The sequence below is a fragment of the Salvia splendens genome, chromosome 22 (genome assembly GCF_004379255.2).
Source record: "Salvia splendens isolate huo1 chromosome 22, SspV2, whole genome shotgun sequence".
Lineage (NCBI taxonomy): Eukaryota > Viridiplantae > Streptophyta > Magnoliopsida > Lamiales > Lamiaceae > Salvia > Salvia splendens.
This window is the reverse complement of record NC_056053.1, coordinates 2,234,152-2,258,508: the sequence shown is the minus strand read 5'-3', so window position 1 is coordinate 2,258,508 and position 24,357 is coordinate 2,234,152. Positions and strand designations below refer to the sequence as shown.

The 24,357-nt window shown below is 36.7% G+C and overlaps 5 protein-coding genes across 7 annotated transcripts; 1 reads left to right on the top strand and 4 right to left on the bottom strand.

The window, feature by feature from the left end:
- Nucleotides 1-2,562: 2,562 nt before the first annotated feature.
- LOC121787182 (cytochrome P450 71AU50-like) lies at nucleotides 2,563-4,489 on the bottom strand. The gene is made up of 2 exons (XM_042185841.1): nucleotides 3,614-4,489; nucleotides 2,563-3,526 (listed from the first exon to the last, which is right to left on the bottom strand). Exons 1-2 carry the CDS (start codon nucleotides 4,487-4,489, stop codon nucleotides 2,912-2,914), a joined length of 1,491 nt encoding a protein of 496 aa, XP_042041775.1. The 3' UTR covers nucleotides 2,563-2,911.
- Nucleotides 4,490-5,749: 1,260 nt separating this feature from the next.
- LOC121787181 (cytochrome P450 71AU50-like) lies at nucleotides 5,750-7,649 on the bottom strand. Its single transcript, XM_042185840.1, has 2 exons — nucleotides 6,627-7,649; nucleotides 5,750-6,539 (listed from the first exon to the last, which is right to left on the bottom strand). The coding sequence occupies exons 1-2, from the start codon at nucleotides 7,500-7,502 to the stop codon at nucleotides 5,925-5,927; spliced, it is 1,491 nt and encodes a 496-aa protein (XP_042041774.1). The 5' UTR covers nucleotides 7,503-7,649; the 3' UTR covers nucleotides 5,750-5,924.
- Nucleotides 7,650-9,374: 1,725 nt separating this feature from the next.
- LOC121787186 (cytochrome P450 71AU50-like) lies at nucleotides 9,375-10,318 on the bottom strand. Of its 2 annotated transcripts, none has more exons than XR_006047290.1 (2): nucleotides 10,207-10,287; nucleotides 9,375-10,076 (listed from the first exon to the last, which is right to left on the bottom strand). XR_006047290.1 is itself a non-coding variant. In XM_042185845.1 (2 exons), the coding sequence occupies exons 1-2, from the start codon at nucleotides 10,306-10,308 to the stop codon at nucleotides 9,504-9,506; spliced, it is 663 nt and encodes a 220-aa protein (XP_042041779.1). In that variant the 5' UTR covers nucleotides 10,309-10,318; the 3' UTR covers nucleotides 9,375-9,503. The 2 variants fall into 2 exon arrangements, 1 of the variants encoding a protein (XP_042041779.1); XM_042185845.1 differs by having other exon boundaries at nucleotides 9,375-10,064; nucleotides 10,207-10,318.
- A 3,501-nt stretch (nucleotides 10,319-13,819) lies between these two features.
- Nucleotides 13,820-18,081, top strand: LOC121787183 (alanine--glyoxylate aminotransferase 2 homolog 1, mitochondrial-like). 2 transcript variants are annotated; one of them, XM_042185843.1, is made up of 9 exons: nucleotides 13,820-14,538; nucleotides 14,848-15,078; nucleotides 15,335-15,505; nucleotides 15,801-15,944; nucleotides 16,024-16,203; nucleotides 16,274-16,499; nucleotides 16,568-16,681; nucleotides 16,761-16,847; nucleotides 17,917-18,081. In XM_042185843.1, the coding sequence occupies exons 1-9, from the start codon at nucleotides 14,335-14,337 to the stop codon at nucleotides 17,952-17,954; spliced, it is 1,395 nt and encodes a 464-aa protein (XP_042041777.1). In that variant the 5' UTR covers nucleotides 13,820-14,334; the 3' UTR covers nucleotides 17,955-18,081. The 2 variants fall into 2 exon arrangements, with proteins under 2 accessions (XP_042041777.1, XP_042041776.1); XM_042185842.1 differs by lacking the exon at nucleotides 17,917-18,081 and adding an exon at nucleotides 16,918-17,112 and having other exon boundaries at nucleotides 13,822-14,538.
- Nucleotides 17,749-21,080, bottom strand: LOC121787184 (TGACG-sequence-specific DNA-binding protein TGA-1A-like). Its single transcript, XM_042185844.1, has 9 exons — nucleotides 20,706-21,080; nucleotides 19,759-19,923; nucleotides 19,611-19,685; nucleotides 19,357-19,416; nucleotides 19,211-19,288; nucleotides 19,074-19,137; nucleotides 18,564-18,838; nucleotides 18,243-18,467; nucleotides 17,749-18,152 (listed from the first exon to the last, which is right to left on the bottom strand). The coding sequence occupies exons 2-9, from the start codon at nucleotides 19,915-19,917 to the stop codon at nucleotides 18,000-18,002; spliced, it is 1,089 nt and encodes a 362-aa protein (XP_042041778.1). The 5' UTR covers nucleotides 19,918-19,923; nucleotides 20,706-21,080; the 3' UTR covers nucleotides 17,749-17,999.
- Between the last annotated feature and the right edge of the window lie 3,277 nt (nucleotides 21,081-24,357).

Here is a 24,357-nt window from a genome sequence, read left to right as displayed (position 1 = left end):
TGAGTCTAATTTATTTAACAATTATTATATTAAAAAAATGTAATATATAATTTATATATTTAATATAAATTGAAAGTTATCTTTTTTATTTATCTATATCATAAAATTAGTCAATGAAGTGGCAAATTAGGAGTAAAAAATAGAATAATAGAAATTTTACCGGGTTTTCGGGCCAGCCCATCGGGTTTTCTGGTCTGGCCCTAACGAGTTGAGGGTTAATCGGGTGCGGGCTTATCGGGTTTTAATTTTATCGTACTAGAAATTTCCGACCCTAACCCTATAAATTTGGCGGGCTATTCGGGCCAGCCCGCGGGTTACGGGCTACACTAACATCCCTACATGTACGTAGTGAACTAAAAACATGTTTGCAGTGAACTAGTTCACACTTATGACTATATTGTGTTAATAGTGAACTAGTATATTGGCATTGAGTGTACTTGGCATTGAGTGTACTGTTTGAATTTGAATGATGTATATTGTGCTTATAATGAAGTATATTATGTTTATAGTAAATTAGTATATTGTTTTGACATTTGAGTGAAGTATATTATACAAACAGTGAAATATATTGTGTTAACAGTGAAGTATATTGTGTTAATAGTGGAGTATTTTAAAGTGAAGTATGTTGTGTTAATAGTGAACTATATTGGCTTTATTGTGTATAGAAAGTAACATTAACACATATGCTTCATTTTAAAGACTATACATATCACTTTAACTAATAATTACTCCACTCTAACGTGTTTTCATATCATTATATATTATCTTTAATTTCGAGTGAACTGTAGTAATAAGATAAAAGTGAACCAAATCATGTCTTAAAGTGTTGTATCAAGCTTGAAAAATGCGTGATTAATACGTGGAGATTACGCAGTGTACTAAACACAAGTAAGATATTGTGTGTATAGTGAACTGTATTAGGTTTATAGTGAAGTTAATTGAGTTAATAGTGAACTGTATTGGCTATATTGTGTTTATAGTGAACTGTATTGGCTTTATAGTGAAGTATATTTTGTGTATAGTGAATTGTATTGGCTTTATAGTGAATTATATTTTATTTACAGATGAACACGTATTTGATCACTATATTAAAAATGAGTTCAAAGTGATCTAATTATGTTTGAAAGTGCTCAATCTTCGATCAACAACGCCACAATACATAGATCTGCATCTCCGTTACAACAATTCATCCCACGGAAAATCCTAAAAATCCAAATGATTTCAAATCCAAACGAAACTACAAAATATAAATCTACTCATTCTCTAACTACATCACACGCATAGAACTACAAAGATAGAGATAGATTATTGAGTGTGAGGACATTATTGAGTGAGAGAGGTTATTGAGTGAGAGAGGTTATTGAGCGAGAGAGATTGAAGAAGTTCGTTAGAAGCAGAAAGCTTCTCCATAAGAAGAAGCGTGATCTGAGCCCTAGATTCCATGGCGTTATCGACAGCCTCCGCCTCCAGCTCGTCAAGCTCGCTGCAGAGCCGCTCCTCCACCAACCGTATGTGCTGCCACGTCATCCGCAACTCCTCCTCCATGCTCTCCTCTCCTTCCAGGATGCTCCGGAGCTTCCTCTCTAGCTCCACGTTCCTCCATCGAAGCGCCTCCGACGCATCACAGTGGCTGCCAGAGATCGGCATAGAGAGAGATAATGATAATAGATAATGCGTGAATGGAATGTGTATGTGATAATATGGGAACGGAGTTTATTTCCAAAAATAACCCTATGCAATTTTTATTAATTAGTAATGTGTACTTTTATTAATCATTGGATTAAGATAATATGGCTGAGATATATGCATCTAAGAGCATCCACAATGGCCGCGAGCGGACCGGCTAGCCGATTCCCGGCGCTGGCCGATCCGCTCGCCGAACCATTGCAGCCAGCAAGCGGCAAATCGGCGAGAAAAACGGTGAGCGCACGCCGATTTTCGGGCGCTGGCCGATGCACTCGCCGATCGGCTGGCCGCCATTGCAGGCTCCCGAACGGCGAGCGATCGGCCAACATTTTTTTATTTTTTATTTAATTTTCGAAACACTATATATACGCGATTCGCACGTCATTTTCATTCGCACGTCATTATTGAATTTTCCCGTATCTGTGTCGTAAATTTAATTTCGTATTTTGTGTGATTGGTAATTATTTATTTTTTATAATTTTGTTTATTGGGGCTAGCCTATTGATAGCCTATTGCTTGTCTAGTTGCTTGTCCTGATGACGTGACATGAGGAGTTTTTAAGTGTTGATGATGTGGCAGGAGGAGTTGTGACTAGCCTATGGTTTGTCCAGAACCATTGGAGATGCTCTAATAGTATGGCATTGCGGCGATGCCCCAATATTCTAATCATTTAATATTAAATTTTATTATTTTTATTTTTATTTTTATTTTTATTTTTATTTTTATTTTTATTTTTATTTTTATTTTTATTTTATCATTAAAAATATCACCAAACAAGAAAATTCATCTATACACTGATTTCGGCTTGCTTTGCTAGAAAGTTGAAAACGAGGGCGATATTTGGGCTTTTCTCTATCTCCACTGTTGAAGGTAAATTTGTCGTTTGTTTACCTCTTTGCGTTGTTGAATTAAGATTTTAGATATCTGTGTGAAGGTTTTTTGTGTGTGGGGGATGTTTGGAATGGTATATGTATGCCTATTTAAGATCGCCCGCAATGTGTTTGATGAATTGTTAATCATATTGTTCTGTGCTCAGCCTACTAAGTTCTTAATAATTTGGCCCTAATCATCTGTTATAATCTTACTCTAAATTGAACAGCTATGCAATAATTGAACTTGACTTGAAATAATTTTGATATCTTATATCCTGGCTGTGATTACTTATTTAGCTTGTCTTATTTAGATTATTTTCAGGAAGCAAATTTTTACAAGTTTGCTTAATAATCTAGTTCTGCAACCGAAAGGTAGGGATTGCCATGAGATGATTAACCCTTGAAACAACAATGCCAAATTCCTCATTCATGTCCAGTTCCTCAGGCGACATATCATTCGGCAGCTGCCAATCGAAGCAGTGGACTATCTGTGACACGATCAGTCGAACTAGGATGAGCCCCAGCTGGATTCCGGGGCAACCTCTCCTCCCAGACCCAAATGGGAGGAGCTGGAAATGCTGTCCCCTAACATCAATGTCACTGCCAATGAACCTCTCCGGAATGAACTTCTCCGGATCAGGCCATACATTTGGATCGCGCCCGATTGCATATGTGTTGATGAGTATCCTTGATCCTTTCGGTATGTCATAGCCATTAACCTTGCTGTCTTCCCTAGAATAGTGAGGTAACAACAGCGGAGCAGCTGGGTGCTGCCTAAAGCTTTCCTTCACAACCATGTTGAGATATTCGAGCTGGTTGAGATCAGACTCCTCAACCATCCTCTTCAATCCCACAACTTGTTCCAACTCTTTCTGTACTTTCTTCAAAACTGTTGGATTTCTCAACAGTTCGGAGAGTATCCACTCAACCGATGTTGCTGCTGTGTCCATTGAGGCTACGAGCAAGTCCTGCAAATGAAATTCGTCATCAGCTTATTGCTGAGCAAATGTTTATCCAAACAAGATGTAGATTTATTCATTGGACCATGTGCTTACCAGCATAATGGCCTTGACATTACGCTTGTCGAACTGAAACGCAGATTCTCTGCTTTGCATTATGGACATCATGGTATCAACAATGTCTTTGGCCTGCTCTGGACGATCCCCTGCTCGAACATGATCTTCTATAATTTTCTCAAAGAAAACATCAAAAACTTTTGTGATTGCCTTCAGCTTCCTTGTCAGTCCTTGGAGATCCAAGACTCCAAGGAACGGAAAGTAATCACCCAAATTCGGAGCTGCTATTAGTTTCACCACTTCTTGGACCACACCTTTGAAGCCTCTGTCATCTATGTCTTTGTCTTTATATTTCTTACCAAACATCATTCTGCAGCTCATCTCTCCGGTCAGGGAGGCGACCTTGGCACTAAGATCGACAGCAACGTGTAGTCTTGAAGCTTCATTGAGAGATTCAACAAAAAGACCAAGCTCTTCCCTTCTCATAGATTGGAAAGAACTGATCTTAAGGGTGCTGAGCAGCTTCAAGGTGCATAGCTTGCGCATGTTCCGCCAGTACGATCCGTAAGCCTTAAATGCCAGATTCCTCTGATCCCATGAGAGATACTTAAAACCCTGCTGAGGTGGTCTGCTGGCGAAAACATGGTCATGCGTCTTGAGGAAAAGCTCAGCTGCCTGAGGAGATGAAACGACGATGATTGGAGCAAACCCAAATCGTATGTACATGATGGGGCCGTGGCCTTTGGCAATCCTTTGCAGATCGTGGTGGGGATTCTCCCCCAACATGTGCAGATTTCCCAGAATAGGGATCCCTTTTGGACCTGGAGGCAGCTTCTTCTTTGTCCTCGTTGCCAACGAAGCCAAAGAACTAGCTAAAATGGCCACGACCGTAAGCCAAAACCAAGTAAGTTCCATTTTTTTCTAAATTTATAGTTTGATTGAGGATTGATATATCTCTTATAAGCTTGTTTGAATGAATTTATAGATTGTGTTTTCATTCATATTAATTCTGCTATGTCTTTTTCCATATATATGAATTTAATGTGGGCTTGCATACCATCCTTTAATGGCTACTGATTAGTACTCCATTGCTCAAAATGCTGTAGTGGTATTGTATTGAGCCATTTGAAGAACCATTTGGACTCGGTTCGGAATTTAAGAAATTGTTTGACTTTGTGGAAAAAAGGTAAGGGAGAAAGTAATTGGAATGTGAGACTTATTTTTTATTAGTTTTATAATGGATTTTTTATAATAGATTGTTAGTATAAAAGTTAAGTGGAATGTGGGGTCTGTATTACTAAAAACGGAAAAAAAAGGTAGAAAAGTGTTCTACGGATTTCATTTTATTCATTTCCCTTATATCAATGGACAAAAAAATGATTTATGACATGCTTTAATTAATTATATATCAATCAAATTATTTAAAAGCAAACTGTCAAACACATGGATTTGTGACGCAATGGTATGCGTATTTATTAGGAAGTTTAAAATATTACTATAAAAATGTTTTTAACTTTTCAAAAGTAAAGCTTGATGTTTCGAATGATGATAAACAATTTGCCATTTTAGGTGCAATATTAATATTTCACAGAAACCACCAATTTGTTGAGATGCTGATTACGTGACGGAACTAGAATATTTGTAGTATATGATTGAAATTGTGTACTAATTTAATAAATGGCAACGATTTTTGACCTAATATGTCCCTGTCTTAAATCTTAATGTCATTTATTCCATAATCGAAACACATAATCTCAGATTTACACAACTCATACAAAATTAAAAAAAAATTCCATTTGCAAGTTTGCAGCAAATTATGGGCAGCATTGCAACTTGTGCTTGGAAAAAAAGTTTAGTATAATTATATTCAAGTTTTAAATTTGTGGTAAAACCTAAACTTAGACAAAAGTTTGTAAAATTTGAGATCAGTTGTTCAATATTTACTTGACACTTCAGCTTTAATTTAGCTACATTATATTTTGGGGATATTGAAAACTGTAGGTTTTTCCATTGTATAAATGGAGTTTGAAACTGTGTTCAGACTACTAACACTTTTTTATAATTTGGCCATAATCATCTGTTATAATCTTACTCTAAATTGTGTTTGTACATGATTGGGATAAAATGCTTGTGCTGAACATAATCAAAGAAGAATACATGTATTGCTCAAATGCATAATTAAATAATTAATGATTTCATATTTCAACTGAACAACTATGCAACAATCGAACATGACTTGAAATAATTTTGATATCTCATAGCCTGGCTTTGAGTACTTATTAGCTTGTCTTGCTTTGCTTCTATGTAGATTGTTTTCAGGAATCAAAATCATAAAAGTTTGCTTAAAAAGCTAGTTCTGCAACCGAATCGTGGGGATTGCCATGAGATGATTGACCCTTGAAACAACAAGGCCAAACTCCTCATCCATGTCCAGCTCCTTTGGCGTCATATCATTTGGAAGCTGCCAATCGAAGCAGTGGACTAACTGTGACACGATCAGTCGAACTTGGATGAAGCCCAGTTGGATTCCGGGGCAACCTCTCCTCCCAGCGCCAAATGGGAGGAGCTGGAAATGTTGTCCCCTAACATCAATGTCACTGCTGGTGAACCTCTCCGGAATGAACATTTCTGGATCACTCCATACATTTGGATCGCGCCCAATTGCATAAGTGTTGACGAGTATTCTTGAGTCTTTTGGTATGTCGTAGCCATTAACCTTGCTGTCTTCCCTAGAATAGTGAGGAATCAACAGCGGAGCCACTGGATGCAGCCTAAAGCTTTCCTTTACAACCATGTCGAGATATTCGAGTTGGTCCAGGTCAGACTCCTCAACCATCCTCTTCAATCCCACCACTTGTTCCAACTCTTTCTGTAGCTTCTTCATAACTGTTGGATTTCTCAACAGTTCGGAGAGTATCCACTCAACCGATGCTGCTGCTGTGTCCATTGAAGCTACGAGCAAGTCCTGCAAATGAAATTCGTCATCAACTTATTACTGAGCATATGTTTATTCAAAAAAGATGTAGAATTATTCACTGGACCATGTGCTTACCAGCATCATGGCCTTGATATTACGTCTGTCGAACTGAAATTCAGCTTCTCCACTTTGCATTATCGACATCATGGTATCAACAATATCTTTGGACTGCTCAGGACGATCCCCTGCTCGAACATGGTCTTCTATAACTTTCTCAAAGAAAACATCAAAAACTTTTGCAATTACCTTCATCCTCCTTGTCAGCCCTTGCAGATCCAAGACTCCGAGGAAAGGAAAGTAATCACCCAAATTGGGAGCCGCTGTTAGTTTCATTACTTCTTGGATCACCGCTTTGAAGCCTCTGTCATCTATGTCTTTGTCGTCATATTTCTTACCGAACACCATTCTGCAGCTCATCTCTCCGATCAGGGATGCGACCTTGGCACTAAGATCGACAGCAACATGTTGTCGGGATGCTTCCTTGAGAGATTCAACGAAATGAGCAAGCTCTTCCCTTCTCATAGGCCGGAAAGAATTGATCTTAAGGGTGCTGAGCAGCTCCAAGGTGCATAGCTTGCGCATGTTGCGCCAATACAGACCATAAGCCCCGAATGCAAGATTCCTCTGATCCCATGAGAGATACTTAGAAGCCTGATGAGGTGGTCTGCTGGCAAAAACAAGATCGTGTGTCTTGAGGAAAAGCTCAGCTGCCTCAGGAGATGAAACGATGATGTTTGGAACGAACCCAAATCGCATGTACATAATGGGGCCGTGGTCTTTGGCAATCCTTTGCAGATCGTGGTGAGGATTCTTCCCCAGCATGTGTAGATTTCCCAGAATAGGGATCCCTTTTGGACCTGGAGGCAGCTTCTTCTTCGTCCTCGTAGCCAACGAAGCCAAAGAAACAGCTAAAATGGCCACAAACGTAAGCCATAACCAAGTAAGTTCCATTTTTTTTTGCTAAATTTATTGGGTTTGAGTACTGATAGATCTCTGTGTAAGCTTGTTTGAATGGATTTATAGATGTGTGTTTCCATTCATATCAATTCTGCTACGTCTTTTCCATGTATATGAATTTAATGTTAATGTGGGTTTGCCTACCATCTTTTAATGTCTACTGATCCATCTGCTTAATTGAAATTTCGATCATTTTAATTGAAATTTATGTTTAAACTATCACATTGATAGTCTTGATCTCAACTACCAAATGCCTTTCGGTTAATAAATTGTCGCTTAGATAGCACGAAAGAGAGATTGTATGTAATGTGTGTGTTTATATGTGAGACAAGAAGAGTTAAAAGTACGCGTGGAAGAGTTAGGTAACGGGAATACTGTCCATAATAAATAGTCTTATTTTTCATTTTGGGCCGTCAATAAAAATTTGTGGCTTCTATTTTAATAAGTTTTTATATCTAAGTCCATTTACAATATCCTAACCAATTTTTTCCTACTATATCAGTTACGTACCTAAACTCGTGTTGCCCACCTTCATGATTAACAATAGTGGACGTATTGAAACTCTTTCTCCCACATTGACAAAATGATGATCCTAACTCCTCTAAAAATGATTAATATGTTTTAATTATTCTTCTATTCAATCAAATGACTGCAAAGCAAATTTTCGAACACATGGATTCGTTGCGCAATGGTAGCAAATTATTTTGAATAATGGCAACAATTTGCCATTTTTGTTGGATTTTGGCCCATTTTAGTACCTTTTTCTTAATAGCAAAGACGATTAAGGGTCGGCTGAAAATACTAGGGTTGTTGATGGTCACTCTAATATATATAAAATATTTCTAAAGAAGACATCGTCAAACTATGTCGTTTTGAGATTTGGTAAAGTTTCATTGTGAAACCACAATTTCAAGGAAAAATCTGTTTCTCATTTCGTTCGTTCGCTCCTATTGATTCAAAATTATTTTCTAAAACCACTATTGATCGATGTCGACATAGAACAAATTTATCTAATCGTTTGTTCCATTTTTTATTGCTTACTAGAAAAATAAATAAGTTAGGAACATGTAAACTAGCTAACGAACAAACAAATTCCTAAATCAAACTATGCATTGAACAACAAACCGAAAGAACAAATCTAATTATCTAATATTTCTCGTAATAAATACTCAAGAAGAAAAACAACTCATAAACCACCAATTTTAGGTGCAATATTAATAAACTAGTAATTTATTGTTTTTCACACTTACTTAACAGAACTAACTTCGGAAATTGAAAATCATTGATAATAAAAAAAAAATATTAATATTTCTTATAGGCGAGATAATAAATGGAAACGATTTTTTGACTTATTATGTCTATGTCTTAAATCTTAATGTCATTTTTTGCATAATTATATTTTGCGTTGCCGCCGATAATTTGGGCGGCTTTGCAACTTGCGCTTGGAAAAATAAATACCGTTCCACCTCAAAAAAAATAAAATAACAGATATTAAAAAATTGTGTTAAAAAAAGTAAAAAAAAATGAATAAAGTAGAAAAGATAAAGAATGTTTAAAATAGGTGATCATAATAAAGTAAGGGTGACTCCCTCCGTAGAATATATTTCTTTTTGGCCGTTGTTTTGTGAAGATGATAATACATAGTTAAAGTGAAGAGAAAGTAAAGTAAGAGAGAAAATAAAATAGAAGAGAGTCGTATCTACAATATTCTTTTACTTACTTTACTTTCTCTCCAGTTTAACTATATATTATCATTTTCCCCAAACACGTGCCGAAAAACAGTCAATCACTTGAGATGGGAAGGAATGAGTAGATGATACAGATTTTAATGTGAAATTGGTAAAGTAAAGAAATGAGAAAAAAATAAGAAAGAGAGAAGAAAGTAGTGGAAATAATATTAGGGAATTGCGTTGACTAACATTATTAATGGTGTATAATTGATTTAAAATTTTCCATATTTGAACTTTACCTAATTTCGGATGACAGTCTAAAATACTAAAATAAGGTGCATAGCTTGCGCATGTTCCACCAATGCGGACCGTAAGCCCCGAATGCCAGATTCCTCTGACCCCATGAGAGATACTTAGCAGCCTGATGAGGTGGTCTGCTGGCAAAAACAAGATCGTGTGTCTTGAGGAAATGCTCAGCTGCCTCAGGAGATGAAACGATGATGTTTGGAACGAACCCAAATTGCATATACATAATTCGGCCGTGGTCTTTGGCAATCCTGTGCAGGTCATGGTGAGGATTCTTCCCCAGCTTGTGTAGATGTCCCAGAATAGGGATCCCTCTTGGACCTGGAGCCAGGCGCTTAGTCTTCTTCTTCCTCCTCGCCGCCAACGAAATTAAAGAACCGGCTAAAATGGCCATAATTGTCAGCCAAAACCAAGTTCTACTTTTTTGGCTCAAGTTATTGTGTGATTGAGGATTGATACAATAAACTAGTTTGAGTGGATTTAATGTGGGCTTCCTTACCATCATTTTATGGCTTGGAGTGTCCACAGTGGAGGATACGAGCCACGGAACAGCCATGCCACTGCCACGAAAATACCTACACTGCCACAAAAACTTGTCCAGTCCAATAGAGAGCCACGCCACAGCCATAAATAGAATGAAATGGAGTGAAAAAAATGAACTGGGAATAGATATTTTATAGAAATAAATTTAGAAAAAATAAAAATAAATAAAAAAATTTTACAGCCGGGTCCACCGTGCCGGTCGCCGCCAACCCGCCCCTTCCACCCCTTCCACGCAGCGTTTGCGGCGTCGCCACCATCCCCCTTCCCCGCCGCGGCTTCATGCTTCCAGCAGTGGCGCCCACCCACACTCTTATGTTTGTACTCCTAACTAATACTCTCTTCATCTCACCCACACTCTTATGTTTGTACTCCTAACTAATACTCCCTTCATCTCAAATTATTTGAGATGATTGTTTTGACCGTGTAATTTAAAAATCGATGTTTAAAGATTATGTGGAGGGTGAATAAACTATAAAATAAAATAAAATAAAGTAGGAGAGAGAAAGAAAAAGATAATAGAGTTTCTGTAGAAAAAAATATACTCCATTTGTCCCATTAAAAATGAAATGTTTTCCTTTTTAGATTGTCCCATTAAAAATGAAACGTTTCCTAAAATGTAAACAACTTTATCTCTACTTTTTTATCTCTCTTACTTTACTCTCTCTTCATTAACTCACAAAACAACACTACATAAAATCCCGTGCCAATTCCCAAATGTTTCATATTTAATGGGTCGGAGGGAGCATATATATATAATGCAAGTAGTTTGGGATGTCCTGAAATGGAATACAGTCCATTACAGTTCCGGTAGTTTGGGACAGAATGAGTAATTATTATACAAAATGTTATAGTGTAATTGTATTGAGCCGATTCCAATGTTGTCGAATTATTGTGCTCAAAATTACTGAGTTTATTACGCTGAGCTTTTTCGAACTAACTTTCTAATTATTTTCTCTTTATCTATCCCTATTTTACTGATTTGGTATGTAAATGAAGAAGGTTGAAAATAACTCCAAGCATTAAGTTTTTTTTAATCCAAAAAATAAAGTTAAAATAGTAACATTGGACTATTTGTGATATTTTTTCCAAATCATCTAATGGTTACTATTCAACCTTATCATCATCGATAATTCTGATTAGAGAATTCTAAGTTTGACTTGGAATAGTACTCTATGGATGATTTATCCATTTCTTTGTGTATGAATAGAGAAGAAAAAACGATTACGGCTATGCTTCAATTATTTGTTTTTTCCAAAGATTGTTAGGGGACAAACACAATTATTAAAATTTTCAAATTAAATCACCTAATGGCTCCTATTCAACCTTCAAATCATTGATAATTCTGATTAAAGAATTCTAAATTTGACTCTATGGTGATTTATCCATTTCTTTATATGTGAATGGAGAAGAAAGAATGATTATGAATATGCTTCAATTATTCATCGTAAATATGTTTATAACAAAATTAACTAAAAGCAAGCTACTAGTCCGTAATCATTTAGTTTTATTTAATTAGGCTTAATTTTTGGTAAATATATAAGCACATTAGCATCGATTTCGACAATTTATCTAATTTTTCGTTCCTTTTTAGTGAGACTATTTGGAAAATAAATAAATTAGGAATGAATAAGCTGGCTAACAACAAACTATACATTAAACAACAACCAAAACAAGAACATAATTAATATTTCTCGAACTAAATAATCAAAGACAAAATCAACTTGCATAGTACGGACTACAGAGCATTTTAGGTTCAATCATATTATTCTACCCAATTTCAGTGAGATGTGATGCAATCGTTTACACTTGCTTTACAGAATAAATTTCAGACATAGTAAATTATATGCGGGGGTTAATCAGACTAGGCTCAAAATACCTTTGTAGAAACAAAAAATGGCCCACTTAACCCACCCCACAGGCCCACCCCCACATGGGCCGTCACGAATAAAATCGGTCGCGCCACACGTGTGGATTCGACCGATTTAATATAAAAATAATGTATATTGTATTTATATACATCTAGCTAGTTGCTGATAATATTTTCCTTTATATAATTAATCTCTAATCTTCATGAATATGTTCGGTATATTACGAGAATGTTCAGATTGAAATATTATACTATCTCAATTTATATTATATTCTGTTCACGAGATTTAATCTTACAACTTAATTTTAAATAAATAATCGTATAAATAATAATAAGTCAGTCAACCTCTTTTAACTAAAAAAATCTAATCGCAGATTAATAAAGATTGAACTAACACCTAGGACTATTTTTTGTAGGGACATATGAATAATTGATTAATTGTACATTGAATGGGGGCAATTCATATAAGCTTAATTTTGTGAATCATATTGCATCTCTAAACCGTGACACCATGAACTTGAACTCGTGATATGTGATTAATTGGTTAAGAAAATTAAATGAAATTCTCGTATTGAATGACATTCAAATTAAGGACCACAAAACCATTCGCATAAGTTATGAATTTATTGTAGATCATGCCATATAATATTGTACCTTTCTTTTTGTTGTTTACAATAGAAAATTATACTTTCTGAACATGTCATGTTTTTATCTAGCTATGGAACTCACTAAAAGGTAACTATTTAATAAATATTATACTATTTAAATTGTGATCTTATGACTTTTTAAATAATCATTTATGTAATGTTATACACAGATGACATACATCCAAAAAACTAATAGTAAAAGGGTCGATTGAGATTAGTTTTGAAATTGAATCACTAGAGGCTATTCAATGGTCATGATTCATGGATATTCATTCTTTAAGTATATGATTTATTAATTCAGAAAAGCATCATTACATTGACAATTATTGAATTTGATGCAAACAAAAACATGTGATTAGTGTGACTACATTAAAAACTGTATACTTTGATATATTTTATTGCATTTCATAAATCATGATAATATTAGAAGTGAATGCAGAGATGGCCGAGCTATGGCTTGTAATGTGAAGTTGGTGGATGAGCAATGTGAGAGTGAAGATGTGTGCCGTGCACGAGAGAAGGATTGTGACAGCTCCACTTCAACTCACTCCACACGAGCCAACCTTACACGAGCTGAGCTCGTGGCTGTACCAGATAGCACGGCTAAGATGGAGGACCACTTGTGTACTTGGAGAGACGTGGTGATTGTTGGATAAAATTGGGAAAATTCCTGAGCTGTTTACAGGTAGTACTCTAACTATTACAACCGAAGAGCAATACAAATACAAGTGAAATGGAAATTACAACAAAAATAAAATAACCGTACTAACTATAAGTCGAGTCGAGGAAAGCCCTCTTTCCGCAAGACAAATTACGCCCCGGCTAGTGCTCACGGATTGGCGTAGTGTCCCCAAAGATAAAACGACTTCGTCCTAGTGAGTAGAAGCACCTCAAACTCACTAGGCGCCGGCGAACTTTCGGAGTTTCGAGAAAATGAGGAGACGATGCTCATAAAGTGGCTATATGTGAATGAGAGAATTAGTTTAGAGAGTGAAAGGAGAGCTTGTGATGTTGATGTGTTTATGAATAATTCTCCTTTCAACCTCCTCACATATTTATAGACTTAAGGGATAAAGTAGTGATCATGTTGAATTTTTGTTCCAACAAGAGAAGATCATCTTGATTTTGGCTTCTTGCAAGTTGTTCCAACTTGATCTATAAGAAGCTTCTAACTTGATCTTCTAGAGATCATTTTGGATTTCTCTACCATCACGTGTGATAGGAAGCTTCCACCAAGTGGGATATCTTTACAAGTAGTTTTTACAAGTAGCTATTAATTTGATCACCTCCAACAGTTATAAGAGAATTGAAGAAGGAACTTATAAATTGAAGAAGGAAGTGCTTTAGTATAGTTTGTTATGTTAAGCATTGTGATCTTGTTTATCTTGTACTACATGGATTAGTGTAGAATTCTAGATTGTTCCAATGCAACACATATGTATGAGCTCATTGACCAAAGTTCATTAATCAATGAAACAGTAGATTCAAACATGAACTACTTTATCAAAATGTTGCAGTACACTTTCTTCTTCATGAATCTCGTTGCATGTTTTCAGATAATACATAATAATTGTGTGTAGCTAAAATACATAATTAAATATTACAAAATAGATGGAAACTAATATCTCAAATTCACGAACCATTAATAGAATAGTGTTGATCTGAGTAGATGGAGTGTTAAAGGAATCTTTTTTGGATGGGGTTGGTGGAATCTGATCAATCTCCAGCTCAACATTTCCCCAAATCCTATATAAATCACACTCCCCTCTCTTAAACCATGAAAATCATCATCCATGGGGATTGAAAGGAAGCTTTTAATTGGGGCAAGGCGCTGCCTTTCCACCTCTAATGTCAAACTTCAACGCGCCGCCGCTCCTCCGTCTCTGCCGCCTTTTGACTACGACCCCAAGCCCTACGACGGCCCCCGAGCTGATGAGGTTCTCGAGAAGCGAAAGCGATTTCTGGGCCCCTCTCTTTTCCACTACTACCAGAAGCCTGTAAGCCCTTTTTTCTTGGATTTTTTATCTATTGGAATTAGGATTTTGAGTTGCATATATGTTTTCATCAAAATTGATTTTTGATTTTAGGATGTTGCGAATTGATTGTAGCAGTAGGGATAGGATAGATTTGGGATTTTGGATGTTGTGATGAATTTCAGTTCATTGCTCTTTCACTAATGTAGTTTGAAGTAAAGATTGTGTGTTTTTTTTTGTGAAATTGTTATCTTTGTGAGATTGTTTGTGTGAGATCGGCTCTAGTGGTAATGGTAGTGATGGGGGCTGTTGTTGTTTCTTGGATTGGGACAGTTGAACATAGTTGAAGGGAAGATGCAGTACTTGTTTGATGAAAATGGGAGGCGCTATCTCGATGCGTTTGCAGGCATTGTGACAGTGTCTTGTGGCCATTGCCATCCGGACATCCTCAATGCGATTGTTGAGCAAAGCAAGCTTCTTCAGCACGCCACCACGATATACTTACACCATGCCATTGGTGATTTTGCAGAGGCTCTAGCATCTAAAATGCCCGGAAATCTGAAGGTAATCCACATCATCCGGATTTTGTGTAAAGGTGCCTAAATCAACGTATAAGACAGGTTTTGTAGTTTACTAGTTTAGTTATCTGTCACATATTTGATTTATGGAATGAGAATAGCTTTATTCCTCAATTCAACCATTGTTGATGTTTTGCTGCATTATGTCTTACGGATAATGTCTAAAATCTTCGTGATATCATTGGCATGCTCACTTGTGCCATCGACATGTACTTTCGATAAAATTCTTCTTGGGATTGCAGGTTGTGTATTTTGTAAATTCAGGGACTGAAGCAAACGAGCTTGCTATGTTGATGGCTCGGCTGTACAGTGGAAACCTTGGCATGATTGCATTGAGGAATGCATATCATGGTGGAAGTTCTAACACAATAGGATTGACGGCTCTCAACACGTGGAAGTACCCCATTCCTCAGGTATGTCGTTAACTATGTCCTTTTTGCAACGTAATCGTTCACTTTTTTTATGACAAATTGAAGCCTTTAGGTATGTCGATGCATTTGACTGATATCTTGTAGTGTAATCAAAGTTCATTGGTTATGCTTCCTGCATAAAATCCAATCTGTATTTGATCACTTGAGTTATTATATACCATCAGAAGCCAGAGTGCTCATATATGCATCTTTCTTCGCTTCACTGTCATGTCCACAATGCATTGCATTAGCTGTCTATCTCGATTAATTGAATTCATTTTTTTCACAAACTTGATAGGGTGAGATTCATCATGTTATGAACCCAAATCCATATCGCGGAGTGTTTGGCTCTGATGGGAAGCGCTATGCTGACGAGGTACAAGACCACATTGATCATGGAACATCAGGAAAAGTCGCTGGGTTTATTGCAGAGACGATCCAGGTTCGTTACATCTGCTTATACGAAGCATCAACCCTTCTTTACAGCCTCGGTTCTAACTATTGTTCCTTGCTGTTACCAGGGAGTTGGTGGAGCAGTCGAGCTAGCCCCTGGATACCTAAAATTGGTCTATGACATTGTCCGTAAAGCTGGTGGTGTCTGTATTGCTGATGAGGTGCAAACTGGCTTTGGTCGGACAGGAAGCCACTATTGGGGATTTGAGACGCAGGGAGTCGTTCCTGATATAGTTACTATGGCTAAGGTCTGTAAATCGAAAGATCTTATCTCTAGCTCTTTTCTATTCGACTGATTATTGTCATTTAAAAACGCAGGGCATAGGAAACGGTCTGCCACTTGGAGCAGTGGTAACAACTCCCGAAATCGCAAGCGTATTGTCTCAGAAAATACAGTTCAACACATTCGGGGGAAACCCAGTCTGCTCGGCTGGTGGACTAGCAGTGCTACAAGTTCTTGAAAAGGAGAAACGGCAGCAGCACTGTGCGGAGGTTGGCTCTCACATGCTTGGCCGCCTTAGAGAACTGCAGCAAAAGCACGATAGTAGGTTTCCTTCACCACTCTTTCGTAAGATTTTCTCATGCGCTGATGCTGTATTTACCATTCTGTAGTAATCGGGGACGTGAGGGGGAGCGGCTTGATGGTGGGGATAGAACTCGTGACTGACCGGGAGAAGAAGACACCGGCCAAGTCAGAAACTGCGGTTCTATTTGAAAGCCTTAGAGGTTGGTTGGTTGCACTAACTTGTTGATGGATAGGACGCTGTGAGTTATGCTAATGAAACGAGTTTTTTGGTGGCTGTAGAACTCGGGATCTTGGTCGGGAAAGGCGGGCTTCATGGGAATGTTTTCAGGATAAAGCCACCAATGTGTTTTGACAAAGATGATGCTGGTTAGTCTCTCTCTCTCTCTCTATTTCTGTTGGATTGTGATGGAGTTTTGAGATGATGGAATTGATGCAGATTTCTTGGTGGATGGACTTGACTATGCCATGTCCAAGCTCTGAAACTGGATTATGTTCAATCTAATCTCACTTTTGTGAAAAAATAAACTTGTTTGGCTTGCTTATGTTTCATCTTTCAAACTGTTTGTTTGTTGAAGAGATTGTTCAAGTTTGTTTGAATTTTCTTCTAATAAGATTGCAGCTTTCTCTTTTAGTAGTAAATCACTAAATTGGTATGCGAAAAACTAAAACAACGGAAATGAAAAAGGAAAAAAATGACAGAGAAACAAACAGAATTATTTATTGGTGTCTAATATCACGAAATTTTCCAAATAAAATTTGTGATGAATTTTGAACTTGGCGTATAATATTACAAACTTCAATAGTTGTTGAATTTTTCCATCGACTACGGAGTCCGGTTATATTTTCAAATTTGTTTTTTTCGACGAACTTTTAAAATTGACATATAAATATAATATCAAGAACTTAAATAATTATTGAATTTTCTGACTATGGAATCTGGCTAGATTAAAATGAGGTGGATAACCATATCTAGCTTTTAGGGAGTTAGGACTCTGTAATCGCGTACTAGTATCATTTTTCACAGCTAACAATATCTGATATGATGGCAAATGAGATGTAGCTATATTTCATCACTGTTGAAAAAAATTCATTAATTATTTAAGTTTGTGATATTATATGAAGTTAAAAGTTTATGGAAAAAAACATATTTGTTGGAAAGTGTTGTTATAATATGCGCCAATGCCTCTTATATAAATGTCATATTTCAATTTTCGTTGGAAAATCTCCCAAAAAAAAAATTCACATACTGAATCAAGACATAAAAAACTAAAATGGAAAATGTAGCTGCTTTATTTTACACTCTAAATTTACATAGTGAATCCAGACATAAATATACCTTTAAACAAAACAAAAATTATATAAGGGAAAAAAATAATGTGACACACACTTCCTCCTGATAATTCATCTAATTATATTTACAAATCTTCAATCACAGGAAGCATACCAAAAATGTGCACACAAACATTATGCTAGCTAAATATACACACCACCACATAGGGTGATGACAGCTCCGGCAAACTACGACGATTCACGAGGCCGCGACGACCAAAGCGAGCTCAACGCCCGGAGACGTTGAAAGTACTCTCCCAACGCAAGAAGCCCCCGAGCTGCCTGCCGGGTGGTCAGGATCCGCGCAATCTGTTGCAGAGTTTCCTGCCTCAGATGGTCTGCCTGTTTTCCATCATCAAGAGTTCAATACGAATCTTTTTCATCGTCGAGGCTAAGCCATTCTGCAATCGAAAAAGGTGTCGTGCACATTACCTGACCGACGAACCTGACCAGATCATCCAACTTCTCGATGGCAGCACCGACCTGCGGGAGGTAGTTCCCTTCTCCGAGCTGTTTGGCTATTGCTGCCCCGAGAATTTGGTGGAGCCGGTCCATCCCCTGTGATAACGCGTCCTCTGCTTGCTGACACGATTGCGCGAGATTTCCAAGATCCAAGCGTTGTTGCTCAGTCAACGGCTCCAAATGCGGTAACAGAACCTGAGCAACAAACCATACAAATTCTTCGGTTTAGCATCACGGACCGAACCATCATTCCATCAGCGATTAATGACCACTCGACTTCTTAAAATGTACCTTTAGAAGCTCAGAAGGCCGAAATCCGCCAATCCAGAAGAAAAAGCGCTCGCCCGAGGTTTTCCACATGCCAGACATGAGATAGAAAACGTCGATCTTCGCAGCTGTGGCTTTCATTTTGAAAAGATCGAAATAGTGCCTAAGTCCACCGTCAACGAATATTCGCAGCTCCACGTCTCCTGTTTCTGTCGAATGCAAAGCGCTCCTCAGATCAGCCAGCTGTCTATCTTGCTCTTCCACCCAGTGTCCATACTCCAGTTCGAACGTTGCAATGCCTGCAAAGCGACGAAGCTATAACAGACTAATATTTGAAGCAATCCGACATCAAATCGCGTCTTTTTTGCAATCAAACGAACGATAAGCTATACGTTTCAGACAATAAGTACTTCACAATCTTTCATTTTCATATCTTTGTGTTACATTTTCCGGAAAACAGACAACATAGAATCGATTTTTGGTCTTCTATATTATCGACTAATGAGTAGATGATTCGAATACAACTAAACGAACCTGGATTCATACTGCCAGCATAAGATAGCGGACTAGCATCTAAAGCACTTCCAGTGTACATCCCCTGCAGCAGAAAGCACCTTATATTAACGCGTCGTTAATAGTAACTACACGGTAAAGTAATTACGCGTGTTTACCTGTTGCCGGGCTCGGCCTAGCTCTTGCTCTAACTGAATAAGTCTTAGTTTACTGCTTTCTAATTGCTGAACATAGGCCTGCAACCAAATTGCAAGTTAGCTCCAAAATCAAGAGGTAAGCTCCACTTCATCAACGAGCATCGTACCTTTTTCCTTAGACGACTTTTACGAGCAGCCTCACGGTTCTGTGCTAGACGCCTCAATACCTACAATGTAAGCTCCGGTTTATCACCACTATTAAGAACATTTAACAGTACCAATAGAACAGATGAACGAAATGAGTATCGGGAAATGCAGATATCGAGATTTTGGAACGAGAGATGCATAACAAAAGTTCCATTTATCAGGGAAATGTGAACTATACACATTAGCCAAACGAACGAGTGCAGCGGATATGTACCTTATCGGGTGGTTTACTTGCTTCTTGGTCGTATTTATTCGAATGTCCAACGGTTCCATGTGAAGTATCCTCTGACTAGACGCATACGGAAAAAAACAAGTTAGCCAGCAAGTTCACAGACACGAACTACGATTTCTGTTACTTGTACCTGATTGTCTAGTTTGGGGTCGACCTCCAGAATCATCGGGGGAGATGCATCGAGACAATTGGCACCTTTGAAATCTCCCCACATACTCATTTGATGGATTGGCTCGTATATCCCCATCCGTCTTGATGGAACGAATTGTGTGGACGTAGAGTTCATCATTGTTGGCTGTTTAACGAAGCCAAGAAACGGAACGAATCAGCCACTCAAGTCGAATATCAGATGTCATTAGTCACACAAGAAGGAAGAAGCCATCAAAGTGGAACAGAATTGGGAGATTAGATGATGAATTGGATAGCACAAAAGATGTAGCAATCAAGCATTCACATTCATTACATTACAAGACAAGGCAGAAACTCCAAAATCAAGAACTCAAGTGGAAACTACTTTATCATAATGCACAAGGTAGATATTGAATTCAGATTCCAAATATCTAATCTGTTTTAAATCAATTAATGATCTCAAGAATCTCATTCACATAATCACAAACAGCATCTGATCCTCACACCCTTTTTAGAAATCAATAATTGGAAACAAACTTATGCAAGCTAAACTCAGCATCTCAAATTGATGATCAAATCAAACATCAAAGCAGTAAGAATAATTGAATCTTGCAATTACAAAGCTCAATATAAAGAGAGATGCTAACACACAAGCACATACTTGTATTAGTTTGCAGGTCAACAAGAGCTACTCAAAATCAAGAAATTCTTGATCTTGATTAAAAACCATAGCTTGAAATCCTCTTTATCATGATAGAAAAAAAGTCAAATAAATCAAGAAAACAAAGGATCTTATGAAATGGAAACTTGAGAAAAAAAAGAGAACAAATATCAAGAATCCGGTATTGGAAGACAACAAGAGGTTCCTAGCTATATTCCTCCCACCCCATTTATCAAATTTTATATTCTTGAAGATGCAAAAAAATTGATGATTAAACAAAGACTGACCTTTTATTGAAGAGGAGAAAGAGCCCACAATTAGAATAAGGTTATGCTCAACAACAAGCAGCAGCCCTCTCTCTCTCTCTCTCTTGAAGCAAGTGAGACTAAATCAAGCTTATTCAAGACTCCATTTTTATTACATGTTGAAGAAGGAGGAGCACCAAAAAGAGAATATGCATATGATTGTGAACGCAATACCTATTGGTTTTCAAATTATAATTATATTTAAATAGGAAATCAACTATTCTATTAGTGTGAAGGAATATTATACTACTAGTAGTAGTAGTAATTTGCAGTGTGTGTGTGTGTGTGTGTGTTTATCGTGAGGTACAGTAAAATAGATGAGGATTGAGGGGAGAGTAAGGGAATGGAAATTTAATTGGTTAGATTTCCACTAAGAAACTAACAAAAGTGTGTGTATTTGTATTGTAGTATTGTAATGTAATGGTTACACTGTGAATATGCGCACCAGGTCACCCTCACTACATACGTTCATTCGCCCCTCTTGACCTCATCATCCACCTCCCTTACCCACCCACCACCAACGACAATTTTATCTACAAATTTTAAATAAATGAACAATTCCGGGATTTTTGTAGAAATTTGTATTTATTTGAAGGTAAGGGCTATGTTGTGTTTTTATTTGATAAAATTAAAAATTGAAGGTATTGAACACCTATTTGGCTCAAGCTTGATCAAGGTATCTAGAGTTATTTAGATAAGATGAATTTTATTCGATTATATAGACAAAAAGGGTTTGTCAATATAGACTAATAAATATTTCAGTTGTCTCAGTGTGCCAGTGCTGCTATTTTTATTTTATTATCTTTCCACTTACTAATAAAATTAGGACTGACAAATTATGCGAATTGGGTTGTTATGGATCATTCTGATATCCACTGAACCCAAAAAATCTTGAAGTGAATCGTGTTGTCGAAGAAATTCTCAACCTGACACGAACCAGACATACTAATTTCAAACCCGATCACGATCTGCAAATGACGCGAACTTGTTAACAACAATATATAGTTTTATGTGGATGGACACATACCCTAATTAAACCCTGAAATTATCGGATCAATCCGATAAGAATACGAACCCAATAATATTTTTATAAATGTATTGATTTCATGTGAAATTTTCTTATCATATCAAATATTATAAATCATAAACAAAATAATAGTATTACATAAAATTTAAAAAATATAGGACTAATAATACACTGACATCGCATGCAAAGAGCGTACTAACAATTCTTGATTTGTAAATGATTGGTGTCCTTTTTCGTGGGAAGTGAAGTGACGGAAGCAAATTGTTGCCGGTGCGTGTCGTCACGCTCCTTCTTACCCCAAAAGGCCTAATTTAGCTCCTCAATTAATAATTAACATACTAATTGAATATTCACTATTCCAAACACTTTTTGTTAACCAAAATCAACCAATAAATAATTCAATCAACTTGCAATACATTAACCCATAATTTAATTCTTTTTGAGCTGGTTTAAGCATAATATTTTCATAAAAGAGTTTATAGATGTTCCATAGAAGATTTGATCTTTAAAAAGTCTCATATATGATTCTATCCAATAAATTGATATTTCAAAAAATGAACTTATTGTATTAGCTCATAAGCCAGAAAGCTGTTAGGTCAGAGTCTTTGCATTATTTAATTTTAAACAAGAAGAATAGTACTACTATTAAGTATGGGTGACCTTTCTTTGAAGTTTGGCAACATCTTTTATTCCAACCCTAACCCCAACTTTTGCCCTAATGACTCTTCAAATCTTTTAAGAGACATAAGTAAACTCATAGTTGCCACCACGTCTTTGCCTTTATTTTTCTTTGTTTAATACTGCAATTTGCAGACATTTTGTTTGTTTCCATATTGACTTTGATCAAATCAATGTGATATTAGATTAATTATCTTCAATTTGAATCGCTTGTGTTCCAACTTTTACTCACTCTAATCAAATGAGAAAATGTATCTCTCCACGTTATCAATCAACTAGTCAATACATTCCACGATAATTGATGCATTTTTTTGGGCACGAGTCAGATATGTTGAAACTCAATGAGCTATAACATGTTCCTAAAGTTCGATTAACTACCTCTTTGTGCTGTACTTTTGATTTGATTGTGTTGTAGATGGTTTCTTACACTCTTCACTACACCAATCTAGAGAAATGATATGCTACATATGTGAGCTCCTTATGTGAGCATCACTTTTGTTTAATGCATTTTTAACGTTTGATGATTCTATTTGGTTCAATTAACATTTGGATAAGGTCTATTTGGTTAGTTCGTTAGGTTTAGTTAGTCACAAATTATATTCACAATTATCTAAAGGTTTGTGCGAGAAATTATATTATAGGTAAACAAATTCATCTTGTATATTGTAGACTATTGTTATTTCTCAACCTATGTGGATAACATTGAGTATGAATGACTGATTATGCAATGCTTTGATTATTAGTAAGTGCGAAAATTTTTAGTAACAAAAAAGAATCATCTAATTTATTTCCTCCTATGCGACAACAATACTAGTATTCCTCGTAAACAAATTATCACTATCCAACATATTACTATTAGGTAATGGTTTGCGAAAAATTCGCACTTACTAATAATCAAAGTATTGCATAATCGGTCACTCATACTCAACGTTATCCACATAGGTTGAGAAATAACAATAGTCTACAATATATAAGATGAATTGGTTTGCCTATAATATAATTTCTTGCACAAACCTTTAGATAATTGTGAATATAATTTGTGACTAACTAAACCTAAAGAACTAACCAAATAGACCTTATCCAAATGTTAATTTTCCCTCACACAAATTAAGGTGGAAAGAGAGTGAGGGCATATGCAACTTTTTGAACATATCACATGCCAAACAATATCATGGAACAAATGCTTCTTTGTAGCTAGGTAAAAAGTCAATAGAAAAGCAAGACATAAAATTTGGGTATTTTAAATCAACCTCGTATAGTCTTATTCATATAGTATATGTTTAGGTGTCAATCTACTACTGCACTCCAATGATGTTTCTGCTTTTATCCCTTGCATGGAAAATAATTATATCACAGGTACTAAGTCAAAAGTAGAAAGCTTGAGGAATAAAAAAAGAGTCACAAAATTCGTTTCACTGTTGATAGTGTTAATTTACTGTTCAGCATCACTTGAAATCCAACTTTTTTTAAGGAGTTCGAGATACGTTCGGCAAGCTACCTAGCCCCTCCCCATTGCCACCCTCATGGCTCGGAAACCGATCGCCACCCTCATGGCTCGGGTCCAGGCTCGTAAGCTTGTCAAGCCTCAAGGCAACAAACCTTGTAAAGACCCACATGAGAAATTAATCCCAAGTTGCGCCATCTAGGAGTTGAACTCGAGACCTCCAAGATGGCGCGGTATCCTTGCCACCCTACTCAACCACTTGATCTAGGGGCTTGGATATATCCAACTTAGGTGTCTCACTTTTCATTTCATTTCATTTCATTTTATTTATTCTTTGTTTTTTTATTTTTTTTATTTTTAGTTCTTTCTTTTCTTTTCTTTTTTTGTTATTGCATAGTCATCAATAATCGGATCGGTATTTAATTGCACATTATAGGTAGGACTAGGTCAACATAGGACAATTTACAGATTTGATTATTAAGGCT

Excerpts from the sequence above, each read along its gene's own strand:
- LOC121787181 (XM_042185840.1), bottom strand. The coding sequence starts at position 7,502 with ATGGAACTTACTTGGTTATGGCTTACGTTTGTGGCCATTTTAGCTGTT. Across the intron at positions 6,540-6,626 it reads ATATCAAGGCCATGATGCTG|GACTTGCTCGTAGCTTCAAT; the intron begins GTAAGCACATGG and ends TTTCATTTGCAG.
- LOC121787182 (XM_042185841.1), bottom strand. The coding sequence starts at position 4,489 with ATGGAACTTACTTGGTTTTGGCTTACGGTCGTGGCCATTTTAGCTAGT. Across the intron at positions 3,527-3,613 it reads ATGTCAAGGCCATTATGCTG|GACTTGCTCGTAGCCTCAAT; the intron begins GTAAGCACATGG and ends TTTCATTTGCAG.
- LOC121787186 (XM_042185845.1), bottom strand. The coding sequence starts at position 10,308 with ATGAAGCCGCGGCGGGGAAGGGGGATGGTGGCGACGCCGCAAACGCTG. Across the intron at positions 10,065-10,206 it reads CCGGCACGGTGGACCCGGCT|TGTAGGTATTTTCGTGGCAG; the intron begins GTAAAATTTTTT and ends TTTTTGTGGCAG.
- LOC121787184 (XM_042185844.1), bottom strand. The coding sequence starts at position 19,917 with ATGATGAACTCTACGTCCACACAATTCGTTCCATCAAGACGGATGGGG. Across the intron at positions 19,417-19,610 it reads CAAGTAAACCACCCGATAAG|GTATTGAGGCGTCTAGCACA; the intron begins GTACATATCCGC and ends CTTACATTGTAG. Across the intron at positions 18,468-18,563 it reads GGCCTTCTGAGCTTCTAAAG|GTTCTGTTACCGCATTTGGA; the intron begins GTACATTTTAAG and ends TTTGTTGCTCAG.
- LOC121787183 (XM_042185842.1), top strand. The coding sequence starts at position 14,335 with ATGGGGATTGAAAGGAAGCTTTTAATTGGGGCAAGGCGCTGCCTTTCC. Across the intron at positions 15,945-16,023 it reads TTATTGCAGAGACGATCCAG|GGAGTTGGTGGAGCAGTCGA; the intron begins GTTCGTTACATC and ends TGCTGTTACCAG. Across the intron at positions 16,204-16,273 it reads ATATAGTTACTATGGCTAAG|GGCATAGGAAACGGTCTGCC; the intron begins GTCTGTAAATCG and ends TTAAAAACGCAG.